General features: G+C 35.5%; 1 protein-coding gene across 4 annotated transcripts in view; it reads right to left on the bottom strand.

The window, feature by feature from the left end:
• The window catches only part of LOC144452982 (dynein axonemal heavy chain 1-like), a 94,897-nt gene extending 81,090 nt beyond the window's left edge, over positions 1-13,807 (bottom strand). For all 4 annotated transcript variants that reach the window (XM_078144229.1, XM_078144230.1, XM_078144232.1 and 1 more), the window contains exons 1-12: positions 13,708-13,807; positions 12,428-12,599; positions 11,782-11,940; positions 10,735-11,113; positions 9,221-9,382; positions 7,687-7,939; positions 5,991-6,148; positions 5,559-5,773; positions 5,011-5,178; positions 4,393-4,523; positions 2,534-2,684; positions 375-568 (exon numbers count right to left, since the gene is read on the bottom strand). In XM_078144229.1, coding sequence (XP_078000355.1) covers positions 375-568; positions 2,534-2,684; positions 4,393-4,523; positions 5,011-5,178; positions 5,559-5,773; positions 5,991-6,148; positions 7,687-7,939; positions 9,221-9,382; positions 10,735-11,113; positions 11,782-11,940; positions 12,428-12,595 — 2,138 coding nt within the window. In that variant the 5' untranslated portion in view covers positions 12,596-12,599; positions 13,708-13,807. The remainder of the gene's footprint in view (positions 1-374; positions 569-2,533; positions 2,685-4,392; positions 4,524-5,010; positions 5,179-5,558; positions 5,774-5,990; positions 6,149-7,686; positions 7,940-9,220; positions 9,383-10,734; positions 11,114-11,781; positions 11,941-12,427; positions 12,600-13,707) is intronic.
• Positions 13,808-16,729: the final 2,922 nt, after the last annotated feature.

The following is a 16,729-nucleotide window of genomic DNA, read 5'->3' as shown; positions in this document are numbered from 1 at the left end:
TTACTTGATATACAGGTTAATATCTAAATTTATTGACTTACTTGATATACAGGTTAATATCTAAATTTATTGACTTACTTGATATACTGGTTAATATCTAAATTAATTGACTTACTTGATATACTGGTTAATATCTAAATTTATTGACTTACTTGATATACTGGTTAATATCTAAATTTATTGACTTACTTGATATACTGGGTAATATCTAAATGTATTGACTTACTTGATATACTGGTTAATATCTAAATTTATTGACTTACATGATATACTGGTTAATATCTAAATTTATTGACTTACTTGATATACTGGTCAATATCTAAATTTATTGACTTACTTGATATACTGGTTAATATCTAAATTTATTGACTTACTTGATATACAGGTTAATATCTAAATTCATCAGCTCTAAGTGCATCTCGTAGGCCCTGGCATATGCCTTCATAGGATTCAGTGATTTCTTGATAGCATTACGAATTGTTTCTCTCAATTCTTCCACAGGAGGCTCATGCTCCCCTACCGATTCAAGAAGGGGAGTATCAGCCCAAAAGATGTCTTCTAGTACAAACTGTCAAGTAAAAACAAACAAAACAGATTAACAGAAAAGTTGGTCAATTTTAAAATCTTTGCTTCACCACCTTGTGAGTATTCTGTTTGAGGTTTATATGACTTGAAGTAACTTAGGGAGGAAATGTATATTTTGAGCACAATGTTGTCTTGTTGAGTTTTACAGATAGGGTTAGAATTACTAGAAGAATATGACACGGTATTGGAAGATTACCAGGCACCTAACTTGTTGTAACCTAGGACATCATCTTAACTTGTTGTAACCTAGGACATCATCTTAACTTGTTGTAACCTAGGACATCATCTTAACTTGTTGTAACCTAGGACATCATCTTATCTTGTTGTAACCTAGGACACTATCTTAACTTGTTGTAACCTAGGACATCATCTTAACTTGTTGTAACCTAGGACACCATCTTAACTTGTTGTAACCTAGGACATCATCTTAACTTGTTGTAACCTAGGACATCATCTTAACTTGTTGTAACCTAGGACACCATCTTAACTTGTTGTAACCTAGGACACCATCTTAACTTGTTGTAACCTAGGACATCATCTTAACTTGTTGTAACCTAGGACATCATCTTAACTTGTTGTAACCTAGGACACCGTCTTAACTTGTTGTAACCTAGGTCATCATCTTAACTTGTTGTACCCTAGGACGCTACCTTTAACTTTGTAACCTAGGACATCATCTTAACTTGTTGTACCCTAGGACATCATCTTAACTTGTTGTAACCTAGGACGCTACCTTAACTTTGTACCCTAGGACATCATCTTAACTTGTTGTAACCTAGGACATCATCTTAACTTGTTGTAACCTAGGACATCATCTTAACTTGTTGTAACCTAGGACATCATCTTAACTTGTTGTACCCTAGGACACCATCTTAACTTGTTGTAACCTAGGACATCATCTTAACTTGTTGTAACCTAGGACACCATCTTAACTTGTTGTAACCTAGGACATCATCTTAACTTGTTGTAACCTAGGACATCATCTTAACTTGTTGTACCCTAGGACATCATCTAAACTTGTTGTAACCTAGGACATCATCTTTCATCTTAACTTGTTGTAACCTAGGACGCTACCTTAACTTGTTGTAACCTAGGACATCATCTTAACTTGTTGTAACCTAGGACATCATCTTAACTTGTTGTAACCTAGGACATCATCTTAACTTGTTGTAACCTAGGGCATCACCTTAACTTGTTGTAACCTAGGACATCATCTTAACTTGTTGTAACCTAGGACATCATCTTAACTTGTTGTAACCTAGGACATCATCTTAACTTGTTGTAACGTAGGACATCATCTTTCATCTTAACTTGTTGTAACCTAGGACATCATCTTAACTTGTTGTAACCTAGGACATCATCTTAACTTGTTGTAACCTAGGACATCATCTTAACTTGTTGTAACCTAGGACACTATCTTAACTTGTTGTAACCTAGGACACTATCTTAACTTGTTGTAACCTAGGACATCATCTTAACTTGTTGTAACCTAGGACATCATCTTAACTTGTTGTAACCTAGGACACCATCTTAACTTGTTGTAACCTAGGACATCATCTTAACTTGTTGTAACCTAGGACACTATCTTAACTTGTTGTAACCTAGGACATCATCTTAACTTGTTGTAACCTAGGACATCATCTTAACTTGTTGTAACCTAGGACACTATCTTAACTTGTTGTAACCTAGGACATCATCTTAACTTGTTGTAACCTAGGACATCATCTTAACTTGTTGTAACCTAGGACATCATCTTAACTTGTTGTAACCTAGGACATCATCTTAACTTGTTGTAACCTAGGACACCATCTTAACTTGTTGTAACCTAGGACATCATCTTAACTTGTTGTAACCTAGGACATCATCTTAACTTGTTGTAACCTAGGACATCATCTTAACTTGTTGTAACCTAGGACATCAGAGTTGAAGACAGCAGTAAGTTACTTACCTTCTCTAGTTGTGGAACACTTTGAGTTTTACCAATGGCGCTATCAAATAATCCAATCAGTACACTTTCAAAGTTATTCAGATGTGTACTGTAGTGTGAACCTTCCTTGTCAAGAACTAGATCCACCAAAAACAATGGGTTCTTTTTTGGTCTGAAATAATATCCAATGAACAATTGTTAGTAAGTACATACAATGTAAGTATACAACAATACACTTTGTTATGTAAATCAAACTAATTAACCTACATCTCTCTGTCTTCTACTAACTTACTTTATAACCATCTTCTTCTTTTTTTGATAATTTAAAAGTATAAAAAATAAATGTCTACTTGTCCCCGTGCCATGGCCGTTTTTCTTCTGTCAATGGGAAGTAAGTTATATTGTATATGTATGGGTCACTATATGACAAAGTCAATGGGAAGTAAGTTATATTGAATTTCCATTCTATTTTGTCTGGCAATAATGTATACTTTCATTATTCTGTATCATGTATAAATGTGAAAAACTAAAGATTGCATAGTAGCCAAACACACTCTAATGACACACACAGACTGATCCAAAATGGTATATATAACATTCTATAAGTAATTTGATAATAACATGCTTAATATTGAATGCCAGTTTCATGCACAGAAGGAACAAGTAGTGTCAGTGTTGCCATGGTAATTAAACATCCATGCCAATCATTCCAGAATACATGCTTTGAATACTAAGATCTTCACATATGAATGTGTCAATGTATTCGTTAAGTTAATCAGACACACACACATTATATTCTAATGAGGTGATATGTAATAAAACAATTTGACAACACCTGCTATTAATATTTTTAATAAATACACATTTCGATATTGTAGGGAACTTCTTTGTTATGTTTTGCAATGGGGAGGGGGAAGTCCTTCTAGAGATGGGGAGGGGGAAGTCCTTGTAGAGATGGGGAGGGGAGGTCCTTCCAGAGAGGTTATTATTCATCAATTTTATTGTATGTGTTCTACTGCATGATAGAAAACCCATCTACAACCCTCTACATGTAGTGTGGGTATTCCCATGTATACCACTGCATGCCTTTGGTGTGAGTTTCCATGGTAACCATTTGCACCCTCTACTAAAGGTTGTTCATATCTGAATTAACCCCTCTGAAGGTGTTTCCAAACATAGCAAGGACACACAGCAACCAGTAAGAGTCATAATTATATTACAGAGTCTTTAATAGGTGTCACATGCACTGTACAAGGATAGTAAAGAGATGGAGTTGGAGATCAAACCTATACAGTTTCACCTCATTCTGTTTGTCTTTGAATCAAACACCATATCAACTAGGCCAGGACTGCATGTATTTAGTGTAAAGACATTGATTGATTAGTGTTAATACAGTAATAAATGCTACTCTGGTAATCAAGGTCTTGGTTTACTAAGATAAACACACACTTGTTAGATTACACAAGTAGGTAGTATTGGTGCCTCTGTTGTGCAGGTATAATTACTCTAACGGTAATAGAGATAGTGTAAACATTGGAAGTCCTAAAAAATACACACTTCAAGTTCACTGAAGTCATCTCACATGTCACTATACTGTGTGAGTACAATTAATTCAACACACATTCAATAGCCTCCTTTATGTTGCAACAATAGTTTTAGTTTGTATCTATCTTAGTAAACTGACACCTTGATTGCCAAAGTAGTATATGGATACAATTATATAGTAATGTTTACCACATCGCTAGAATATAGTATCAAACATCAAACAGTCATGAAATGTACAATTACAAATCCATTCATTGCCCACAAACAACATTGTCTTCCTAGCATTGCTACACTTCATTGTCAAGTTCAACAGAAATCTTGCAAATATTGCTTACCTGTATTTACTACTAAGCACATCACCACTCCATTCCATCTCTTCCTGAGTGTTCAACACCATGTGTGATGCATCTACTATCATTTGTGAGATATTGACCAAGGAGTCCTGCACCAAGTACCTCAATGAATCCTAAAAAATACATCAAAATAAAATATTTGGTTTGGATAACTGTATACTTGTCCCATCAGCATTTGAGGCTGTACAGAACCATCATAGTAAAAGTACAAAATTACTTTCCCAACAAGAAGACAGTGTAATTTTTGTGAATACTCCAACTATCCAATCACAATACAGGTACTAGAATAGGAGCTGTACAGAACCAATCAAAAGTATGGGTACAAAATTATAGCTGATGTACTTGTCCAATAAGAACACTGTGTGTGTAAGTGTGTGTGTGTGTGTGTGTGTGTGTGTGTGTGTGTGTGTGTGTGTGTGTGTGTGTGTGTGTGTGTGTGTGTGTGTGTGTGTGTGTGTGTGTGTGAATACTCCACCAATCCAATCAGCATACAGGTACTAGAAGCTTGAATTCATCATTCTAGAATACACCATTATTTCATTACAACTACATATGACAACTTTAGTGGTGGACATTTTAAAAGACTACATGTATATTTACCTGCATTGAAAACTTGACCATTTCCATAAACTTCTTGAGTTTGGAGATTTGATAGACTTCCCAGTTAGTTTCATGTAAATTAAACCACCCTTTACCTACATCACGTAGACTTGTTCTGATGGCAGCACGTAGTGTAGAAATCCAACTATCTTTTAGAAACAGTTGAACCTAGAAGAACAGTTAACAATTTACAATTAAAGGTGAACCTCACTCAAGGATATACAGACATTTTCATAAACTATGGGTTCTGTAGGGAGAGTCATTTCATGATGTTACATCACCATGACCTTGTACCTTTATAGGGTATCCAGTATAAATAAATATAATTTGTACTTTTAAATTTTGCACCACACTGTAACAATGTGTACACTTCTACAGTATGCACTGTGTACTAGAGATACACTTTTAAATTTTGCACCACACTATAACAACAGGTACACTTCTACAGTATGCACTGTGTACCAGAGTTACACTTTTATATTTTGCAATGCACTGTAACAACAGATATACTTCCACAGTTTACTGCACACACATTTTAGTATACTGACCTGTGAACTTGCTTGACTCTGTGTTTGTTCAAATTCCTCTAGTCTCAAATACTTTGTCATAGGTACATGAAAGAGTGACATGCCGCCAACTTTGTTGCATTCTGTGCGTACTTTCATCATAGCTACAATGGCTTCTTCTCTTGTCAGTAGTGAATTGAAGGCAAAACTATCATAGATTTCATCAAACGGATAGTCAGGTACATCATGGTAATAACCTGTTACAATAAAACATGCTGACTTGTAAAATTCAACAAAAATATTACAAAAAGTGGTATCAAAGTTGATTTAGATTTACTTCTCACAGGCTTAGATACGTAATATTTTATCTGAGGAGTTATATGGATTCTCACAGGCTTAGATACATAATATTTTTTCTGAGGAACCAGTCACTTTATCATAATCCCACAGTGTTAAATGTCAAATTTTACTTACCTCTATCGGGTGTCACTTCTATCTCTTTTTCTGGTATTGATACATATGCAAATGTACCTGAGTTTTCAGTCACTGTCTTGTCAAATGTAATTCTGTTCATGGCCCGACAATAATCTATATTGACTTCTTTTTCTAAGGTATGGATATAGTCATCAAGACTGAAATAATATAGAAAACATGTAACAATAACCTATATTGACTTCTTTTTCTAAGGTATAGATAAAGTTATCAAGACTGAAATAATACAGAAAACATGTAACAATAACCTATATTGACTTCTTTTTCTAAGGTATAGATAAAGTCATCAAGACTGAAATAATATAGAAAACATGTAACAATAATCTATATTGACTTCTTTTTCTAAGGTATGGATATAGTCATCAAGACTGAAATAATATAGAAAACATGTAACAATAACCTATATTGACTTCTTTTTCTAAGGTATAGATAAAGTTATCAAGACTGAAATAATACAGAAAACATGTAACAATAACCTATATTGACTTCTTTTTCTAAGGTATAGATAAAGTCATCAAGACTGAAATAATATAGAAAACATGTAACAATAACCTATATTGACTTCTTTTTCTAAGGTATAGATAAAGTTATCAAGACTGAAATAATATAGAAAACATGTAACAATAACCTATATTGACTTCTTTTTCTAAGGTATGGATAAAGTCATCAAGACTGAAATAATATAGAAAACATGTCACAATGACCTATATTGACTTCTTTTTCTAAGGTATGGCTATAGTCATCAAGACAAAAATAATATAGAAAACATGTAACAATTAACTATATTGACTTCTTTTTCTAAGGTATAGATATAGTCATCAAGACTGAAATAATATAGAAAACATATGATAATAACCTATATTGACTAAGGTATGGATATTATATTCAAGACTCATATACATACCCATGTAAATTATACAATCATGGTATAAGTGACATTATACCACATACAAGCCAAGTTATTGTCTTTGAACAGAAACTATGGATTATATACCCTGGTTGTTTTACGTCTTAACAACACATGTCTATGTCATTGGTTCTACAGTGCTTGAAATATGCATCAAAATGTTCCAAATCCACATTATTTTCCCCAAATTGTCATAAATTATGGTACAACTATTTCATTCCCCAATATTTTCCTTCATTTGGCTGGAAAATACTCATAGTGACAAGGCCCCCTAGGTCACTTATATATTTTCCTTGGTTGAATGAAGATTAATCTACCTGTAGTCAATTCGGTTACTCTCACACAGAATTCTGTGCTCCCCCCTACAGCATTCATATAAACATGACGACATCGCATCCCCATATAATTTTAGTTTAAATAGATTGGAGGTGGAGTCCTGGTTGGACATTTTTTGCATATCAAATGAGTCCTAGATCCTAGAACTCAATTTGTGATGGATGACTACTGACATGCACCATTTGCGCTTTGGCCACCATGGAGTTGAACCCCAACTAACGCCTTCAGTATCGGGATTGACTAGACGGAATAGTATGAAGATAACGTAGTGCGGAATACGATGTGTCAGGAACTAGACTAAATGAAGATAAATATCGGGGAATAATACCTAAATAAATTATATTATTGACTTCTGTGTTGTGTTTTAACTATTTGATGTTACAGGTTATCATAAAAAAAGTCTACATGAGTAGAGTTGATAAATCCATGAAATACCTTTTGTCTTTAGCCAAGGCTGGTGCACCTTTGGCCCACTCTACCATTCGTTTTAAACTCTCCGAGTCTAAATCACCCACACCTTCCATTGGCATACAATCTACATACAGATTGTACCGTAGTAATGCTTCGGTGTGTTTTCGTAGACGGAAGGCTTCAGCTACTCGCTTTGCGTACAAATCTGGGTTTTCAGCTATAAACATAAGACGTACCCTTGGAATCCAGTACTGACAGATGAGATCTATTCTTTGACCTACAATAAATAGATACAATGTTACATTAATCATTAGGTACAATGTTACAATATTGCACTGATATTGGTATTTATTGCATGTACACTGTATACACCCAGTATTGACTTCCAATTTGTAATTCAATGGAGAATAATTCATCAAACCTGGGCAATAATTTTCCATATTACGCCCCGACACACTTTGCCCAACTATGGCCAGTGGTGCATTCATCGATATCCATTCTCTCAGTGATTTAGCTTTGTTAATTTCTTCCCTATTTTCACATTTTATCAAATAAAGTAACATATCACTGCCAATTTATGTGATTGTGTGATTCAAATGATGTTTCCGCACCATTACATGGCATAGAGTATATGATAATAAATTTACGGCCCTGATATGGGTTTTGCAGACCTTGGTAGTATGGCTTACACGTCCTCCTAAAGTCACACCATTCTGCCATACACCCTAAGTCCACAAAATCCACATTAGGACCATAAATGTTAGTATGGTAGGTAGAGAGACTTGACATTCACAGTACAAAAACAAGAACATAAAGAACGGCATAAGGGCACATTTGAAACATTCCTTCTGGGTTTTTTAGCTGAGTTGGAATGAATTAAGTCTTGGCTCTTAAGGTGGAGATGCACAAAGGGAAGGTTTTAAGGGTGACATATTTTCAAGTTATTGTTTTCCAACAATGAATAAAGTTTACACCATCAACCCATATATTTTCTGAAAGGTTTTTCTCTCCTCTTAAATGCTATTGTATTTTCTATTGTCTTTGACTGAAAGTGAGAGTTTGTTTAAGGTATGAATAGAGATGTCCTCTTTTGTACATTATGTGAATTTCAATAGTGACAGTATTTTTGTTACAACGCTTAAAACAGTCCTCTTTTGTACATCATTTAGTCTATTAGTCTAAAATATTTCAAAGACAGTTAATATATAAACCTGGGTTACTTTTCAAAATAACACCATATTTCATCAGAAATTCAATGGATTCTATAGTTTGACCTCAGTTGTATACCCTACATAGCTATACCTACCATCATCTTTGAGTCCACCATTGACTATAGGTTTAGTTGTATACCCTACATAGCTATACCTACCATCATCTTTGAGTCCACCATTCACTATAGGTTTAGTTCTATACCCTACATAGCTATACCTACCATCATCTTTGAGTCCACCATTCACTATAGGTTTAGTTCTATACCCTACATAGCTATACCTACCATCATCTTTGAGTCCACCATTCACTATAGGTTTAGTTCTATACCCTACATAGCTATACCTACCATCATCTTTGAGTCCACCATTCACTATAGGTTCACCAGTTTCATCAATTATTCGTCCTTCGATGTCTACTTTCTGTACAAGAAACAATTTAGACTCTGCATCATAGTCTAACATACCAACATCAAACCATTCATACTCCAGACTAGGGTCCTTAGGATCAACTGAAAGCAAACACAAATTATATCACATGTTTACATCTTATATTGTTTCTCACTGTGTTGGGTAGACTAATGACAAAACAAGTAGTGGGTATTATGAGTGAGCTATCAGGGTTCTCTATACACCCCTCTGTTTCATGGAGCCACTCCTGTTTTCATCCCTCTGTTTTCATGGAGCCACCCCTCTGTTTTCATGGAGCCACCCCTCTGTTTTCATGGAGCCACCCCTCTGTTTTCATGGAGCCACCCCTCTGTTTTCATGGAGCCACCCCTCTGTTTTCATGGGGCCACCTCTCTGTTTTCATGGGGCCACCCTCCTGTTTTCATGGGGTCACCCTCCTGTTTTCATGGGGTCACCCCTCTGTTTTTGCCATGATGAAATTGTGAAACTGAAATAATATCTTTACACTTTTGTGTTTTCTCATTTGCTTATTGAATCAGTGCCGAAAATAGAAATTTAATTGATTTTAAACCATTTTTGATGTTGAAAACTTTGTTTTCATTGTGAAATGTTATTATATGATATGCAAATCAGGCCACCCAATCATATCTCAAAATTGTGGAAGAACCCTGTGCTATTACTTGTGAAGTCAAAATCAAACATAGTTGTAGAATCTATGGAAATTTAACATAACAATTGTATATGTTATTTGAATAAAAAATGATAGATTTGAATTGCCAAAGCATTGTAATGTTATACACACTTTCACAACAATATGTATATCTGCAAAATATTCCACATGTTCTTATCCACTGGTAACAATTTAATTATGTACATATATCAGAAGTTGGTAATAAAACAAGGAACATATCGGTACATTTAATTGTATTCTTTACATTGTACTTTGGATCCATTTCAAACATTGTATTACTACTGCCGACATCACTGCCACCGTGTAGGAATGGAACCTGTTACAAACAGGAAAAGTAAACAACTGAATTGGATTAATAACACTTGGCACAGCATGTTGGAAGTACAGAGACTTGTATTACATTCCATCATTTGATAAAAACAGTTTTATGGCCACTTTACATAATAGTTCACACTCACAAAGTACACAGACTTGTATTACATTCCATCATTTGATAAAAACAGTTTTAAATATGGCCACTTTTAATACATACAAACATACAGTTCACTTTCACAACAAATTTCCAGTTCCCTTGGCATTTCATGTACACATAAAGAGGCCATAAAACTGTTGTTGTCAAACCATGGTATGTAATACAAGTCTCTGCTGTTCCAACCTGCTGAGCCAAGTGTTATTAATCCAATTCAATTCATTTGTTTACTTTCCCTGTTAGTAACAAGTTATGTTTGTCCACAGTTTGATGTCGGCAGGTGTATAACTTACATGATTCTCCAGAGTCCCATGCAGGTAGCAAAGCTTTCCCTGGTACTGGTCTTCTTAGGCCATTATCTTGACCCATCTGGAGCCATTCCAGTGGTGTCCTACAATCATACTCAGTATCATCAAATATGTGTAATGGAAGGAATGGTGGGAATGGTGCCGGATCTTCACCACATTCGTTCAGAGTGACCACATCATGTAATGCATCAGCCTTTGGCATCAGTTTGTCAGTATCTATACCTTCTTTACTTAACAGATCAACTAGGTCTTGTTTGGTAAAATGTCTTTTCTGTCGTTCAATTTCTATCTTTCTTGGTGTATGACCAGGTGGTACAAAGTATGGCAACTGAACCTTTGGTTCGTGTGACTTCAGAGGAAAGTCCTGTCAACAACAACAACAACAACAACAACAACAATGATATAAATCATGGAAAGTCCTGTCAACAACAACAACAACAACAACGATATAAATCATGTGACAAGAACAACCTAAGGTACATGTTATTTCAGAGAGGTCTGTCAGGACAATAATAATAAATGTGACCAGGTGTACCAGGTGAACCTAAAGTTCAAGTGCTTTCAGTTAACAGGCCTGTCAAAAAATATACATAACATGACCAAAAAATGTTGATGTCTTCAATGATAGGTTTATGTTGTTGTACAGAACTCATTCAGATTAAGTACTTCCTGATGTTATATTTGATTGACTTGCAATACAAACTATAAACATGAAGCAGTGTGGTGAGTGAAAATTACTGATTCAGGAATATATTTAAATATTAGAAATATGTGTTCCTACCATTGATATTTCCATATTGTCTCCAAAAATAGATGAAATTGGGCAACTATGTAGTTGGCACTTGCCTCTACATGTAGTACTGCATGTTGATGAGTACTTTGTGATGGAGAAAAATACATACAAATAGTACTCCACTCTTATTTCAGTTAATACCTTCACAATGCATACATGTACCTCTGTCAAAAATTTAATGAATTTTTGAGAACAGTTTGTGATTGAAGTAGAGAATATGGATGGATATCTATACATACTGATTTTGTAAGTATTTCTGTAGTTGGGCCATACACTTGTGAAGTCAGGTTTTCTTGTAAATCTTCAGGTCCCTGGAATGATGATGCCATAGGAACATGGTCTTCTGTCATCACCCTCCATGATGTATCTTGTTCTGTATCAGGACCACTCAAAACACTCTACAAGGACACAAAATATTATCATGTAGATGTTGCACACGCTGAGTTTATAAATATTTTACTGAAGTGAAAATACTAACATCAAACCTCAATTCAAGTATTATAGTACCATTATAATATTAATGTTGATGCATGCCTTTATAGCATTACAATTGTCTTCTGATTTTGTCACAACAGTTGCAAGATCTGTGATGCAATCTGTCAGTTCATCCCAGTCCCTCCGTGTCCTTGGGGGGAAAAACTGATTTGTCTGAGTCACTGCTCGGTCTACTACCATAATTTCATACAGTGTTTTTGCTAAGGTTGGGGAACCCAGGTAACAGAAAGGGAGAAAGGGGTAAAAATGGCAGTGTTTCCCAATAGAGTCTATGGTAATTTTGTTTGGGAACCCAGGTAAAAATGACATGGGAACCCCAGTAGATTTTACCTACTTATAACCCTAGGTTCATAGTTTGGTCAAAGAATGATGTAATGGTGGTATACATACCCCTAATTGTTGTCCTGCATCTGTGTCTAGTATATCAGAATAGTATCCCCTTTGTCTTATCTCTGGATAGAGTGCTCCATTTGTTTTACCAGCTTGTGACTGGTGTGATGAAAATGGCCTGCCAGCACTTCCACGTGGCCTACTGGATGTGGAAGCTCGTGAACTCATCCTTCTACACGAGAAAAACATTAGCAAACAAAATAGTAAAATTATTAACCATTGAAATCCTTAAAGTGACACAAACTACAAACTACATTTATAAACTTTTTACTTGAGTGAAAATACTTCAATAAAACCACATTCCAGTATATTGTTAATGTTGATGTATGTCTTCTATAACATTACAACTGTCTTATGACATGGTTACAACAGTGTACTGCATATTGATGTATGTCTTCTATAACATTACAACTGTCTTATGACATGGTTACAATAGTGTACTGTATATTGATGTATGTCTTCTATAACATTAGAACTGTCTTATGACATGGTTACAACAGTGTACTATACATGTACATGTAGGTGCCATGCACAGTGGGGATGTACAATTAGTCAAGTTGAAATGTTGACTATCAGTTAGAAAATAAACAATTGCAGTCATTAAAACCACCAAGACCATATGTAATGTTTTCAATAAAGTCTGTTTTTACTACACTGTGAAAGAATAACAATGCATATAAGTTTTTAATGTGACTGTGCAAAGGATCCTGCTGTGTGTGTGTTGTGTAGTATTATTGTTCATCTAGAGTTGAAATATAACTAAAATATACATATACATGTAGCTCTGTGTCAAAAATGTAATGTCTCATGAGCGGAACATCAAGCCCGCGTCATTTTAGCTATATATACTATACTATAGTTTATAAAGACGGATTAGCTGATCAGGTGCACATAAACTAGTCATACTTGCGTATGGAGTAAGGGACCGGTCAAGCAGGACTGTACATGTACAATAATACAATATAAACAAACTCGAAAGTTGGGATCGGATATTATATATTGAATATTGTCTTCCTACGTACATATCCAATATTTAAAAAATGCCAGTGTCGGTGTCCTGCGATTGGAGGTAAATGTATGTGTTCAATAAAATCAATCGATTGACGTTTAAAACAGAATAAAGTAAAGACAATACTAAGAATAATACACTCAAACATTTCCAGACGGGATCACGATACACACAAATTCGGAAGTATACACGTTTCCAAATGAAGCTTACTTGTACGAAGGAATCTAGATACACAATTGACAAGCAACATGTTCAATGCATGTCTCCTTACCTCTTTCTCTTAACTTCTTGTAGCTTGAAATAATTGTAACATCGGTGATGTCAGAACTCAGTATAAAATTGCTGGTGTCAGATATTCAAAATGGCGGTTAGTGCGCAGTTGTGATCTTGTTGCTAGGCGATAGGGTAATTTAGAGGTCGAGACACATTAAAATTTATGTGAAACACTCCAAATTTTGAGTTAGAACGATACGTCATTCCAAAATAACACTATTAAAGAGTTATCTAAGCACAATTTTAATTGTTTAACTCTTGTTTTTAAACGTAAAAAATGACCATTGAAAATAGCTTCCTGGGATCGTTCCCCCTTTTAAAAAAATGGATGATTCCATCCCCGGTTGGAGTAGCGAGATTAGTTTGTTTCACAGGTCAGCTACCGGTCACGGTCAGGATAAAACTAGTCTCGGTTACCCAGACTCTCGTCGGTGGGGGTACTGCCGAGACCTCCCAAACGTTTGGGGAGGTCTCGTAGGCAGTGCCTACAGTGACGAGAGTCTGGGTAACCGAGACTAGGATAAAACTGGTTCGCGATCCATTAGCTAAGAAATACACGTACACATGTCGGGCTTAAATGAAAACGCAAGCTCGAGCTCCACACTTATGCGTTACGTTTGCCTCCAGAGCTTCTAGGGGTAGACCCACTAGCCCCCCCCCCGTGAGAATTGGACATGTCATCAAGCTCTTCCCCCTACCTTTTATTGTCGAGATGTTATCAAACTTTTTTTCCCGTAAAAATATTTCAGCTTTGCAATTATTACTCGAAATGTTTTAGAATTCAGTGATAGGGGTCAGCCTATTTTCATTTTTACAGGGGGGGGGGGGGGGTTTCAATGACTTTTCATCAACCTGATGGAAACCCCCCCCCCCCCCCATGGCCGTAGCCTGACAAAATTGCGGGGGGGGGGGGGGGGCAGAACTTTGTCTTGGTGCAATCCTGCATTTAACACATTTGGCAAGAAAAGTTTGGTTGACTGTACCTGCGCACAGGGGCGTGTAATATTTCATAGATTGTTATTTTCCAGGTCTACAGACTAAATATAACAACCTTTTGATTAATATATATTCCTATATGTAAGGGGAAGAGACTAATATTTCTTAGTAGTATAGAGATTGATACATTTGTAGCAGCAAGATTCGTATGATATTTTCCTAAGAAAACGACATTCTAAGCAATAAGAAAACAACAATATATGAAATATTACACGCCCCTGTGTACCTGCGTATCAATGTCATCACGCCGTAAAAGAGCACCCAGGTTGACCACCTTTAATAATCATCGTCGAAAACCACAGCCTCTTTTACGGCGCCGTCCACGACTCGCTTTATTTCGCAGTGTCGCGAAAGAAATAACAGTTCTGGTTTGCGAGAATGCCTAAATTCTTCACTGTTTGCAAAATTTAATTCGAAAATTTTTCGTTTGAGTGCTTTGTAATTACTTCAGTCTGCTTTTGATAGGACGAAACTTGAAGTATAGCTTTCTAAACAGTCTGTGTTGGAAATTGAAAAGTTTATACAATGTTAGTAATTGGTTAAACCCAACATGAATATTGATAACCTTGAATATGCATGTAAAAGTTTCAGAGCGGAATTTACCTCGAAGAAATGACAGAGACAACGTAGGCACTTTTCGTTAAATTAGTATCATCCATGCAATGCGAAAATATAACGTTTAGACGTTAAAACGCGTAGCTATAGGTTGTTGTAATGGTTGAGGGCAACACGCTATACGATCGACTTGATGCAGGAGAGACAATAAATTGCAAGATGATGCGAGGTGCATGGGTTTTAATATTGATAATGTTAGGCATACTTATGGTATTAATATGAACATGTTTTATGAACGTGCCTGAAAGTTGAATTCCAAATCGTCCAATTAATACACTTACTCAACGGTCGAACCTCAGACCACTCAAATGATCTACAGTGGTCTGAGATTATACTGGAGAGCAAATAATCGAATTTTGTAACCTCTCACGAAACGGAATTTTTATCGAAGATACTTTATTGAATCATTACAACTGCTTATATTTGTACATGTGATATATTTGTTCATGTGTTTTGTTAAATCATTGTTAAACCAAATAGTTGTGTAGAAACATTCCTCTGTATTGTATCTCTATTCCAGCCTCACAGATTATAAGTTTTTCACTACGCCTTCTTTCTTCTCTTCAACATTTGTAGTCGTTATCTCACAGTCATCACCACAATATCGTTCTCAATAGCGACTTGAATCTGTCACTTTATTTGAAAGCCTGATTAGTTGTTCATTACACTTCAATCCAACAAACATGTTTGGTGGTCTGTTGAGATTACACATACACTAAAATCAGTATCGCCCTCTATGTTGAACAATATGGCATTGCTTTGTGTAAACTTCCACAAGGTATAACGTGATTATGATTTCGAAATACTTTATTACAGTAATGCAACGGTTGGGAAGACATGGAAAATATTTTGAAAAGTTAAATATTCGTAATAGTTAAGATATGAGAACAAGGGTATCATTGAGTAATTCTTAATTGCATTATAAAGGAGCGAATCGAGTATAGATACTGTTCTGTGTTTTGGAATCTTGTCTTCTTACCAGATTCTCAATGTTTTGTAATCTTCCTCCTATCACCATTATCTTCTCCATTTTTACTTTTAACATCTTCAGCTGTCAGAAATCTTCTCTGTTCATCAAAATTAACCTGTTCTCCCTGTGATATCTTTTTTCAACTTTTGTTCAGCGGTGCTCTCTTAATTAATGTTTTCCTTTCGTCTTCTAGTTTTTCTTTCAAGTTCACAGCTTTTATTATCTTCATACTTATTTTTCTTGCTGCTTTAGCCAAAGAGATTCTAGTGAAGTAAGTTCATCTCCTGTCGTTTCAAGAACTTATTCAATGTCTCTAAGTCGAACTTCTGTTCTCTCTTAATATCACTCAATCGTGCTTCTACTTTATTTTCCATTTTTTCCAGCTCAATTCCACGCCGGTACGCCTCTCTTGACTTTTTTCCTTCTTATTAAGTAACTT

This window comes from Glandiceps talaboti, chromosome 23 (assembly GCF_964340395.1).
Source record: "Glandiceps talaboti chromosome 23, keGlaTala1.1, whole genome shotgun sequence".
NCBI lineage: Eukaryota > Metazoa > Hemichordata > Enteropneusta > Spengelidae > Glandiceps > Glandiceps talaboti.
The sequence above is the reverse complement of the archived record's forward strand: the minus strand, read 5'-3'. Positions and strand labels throughout refer to the sequence as shown.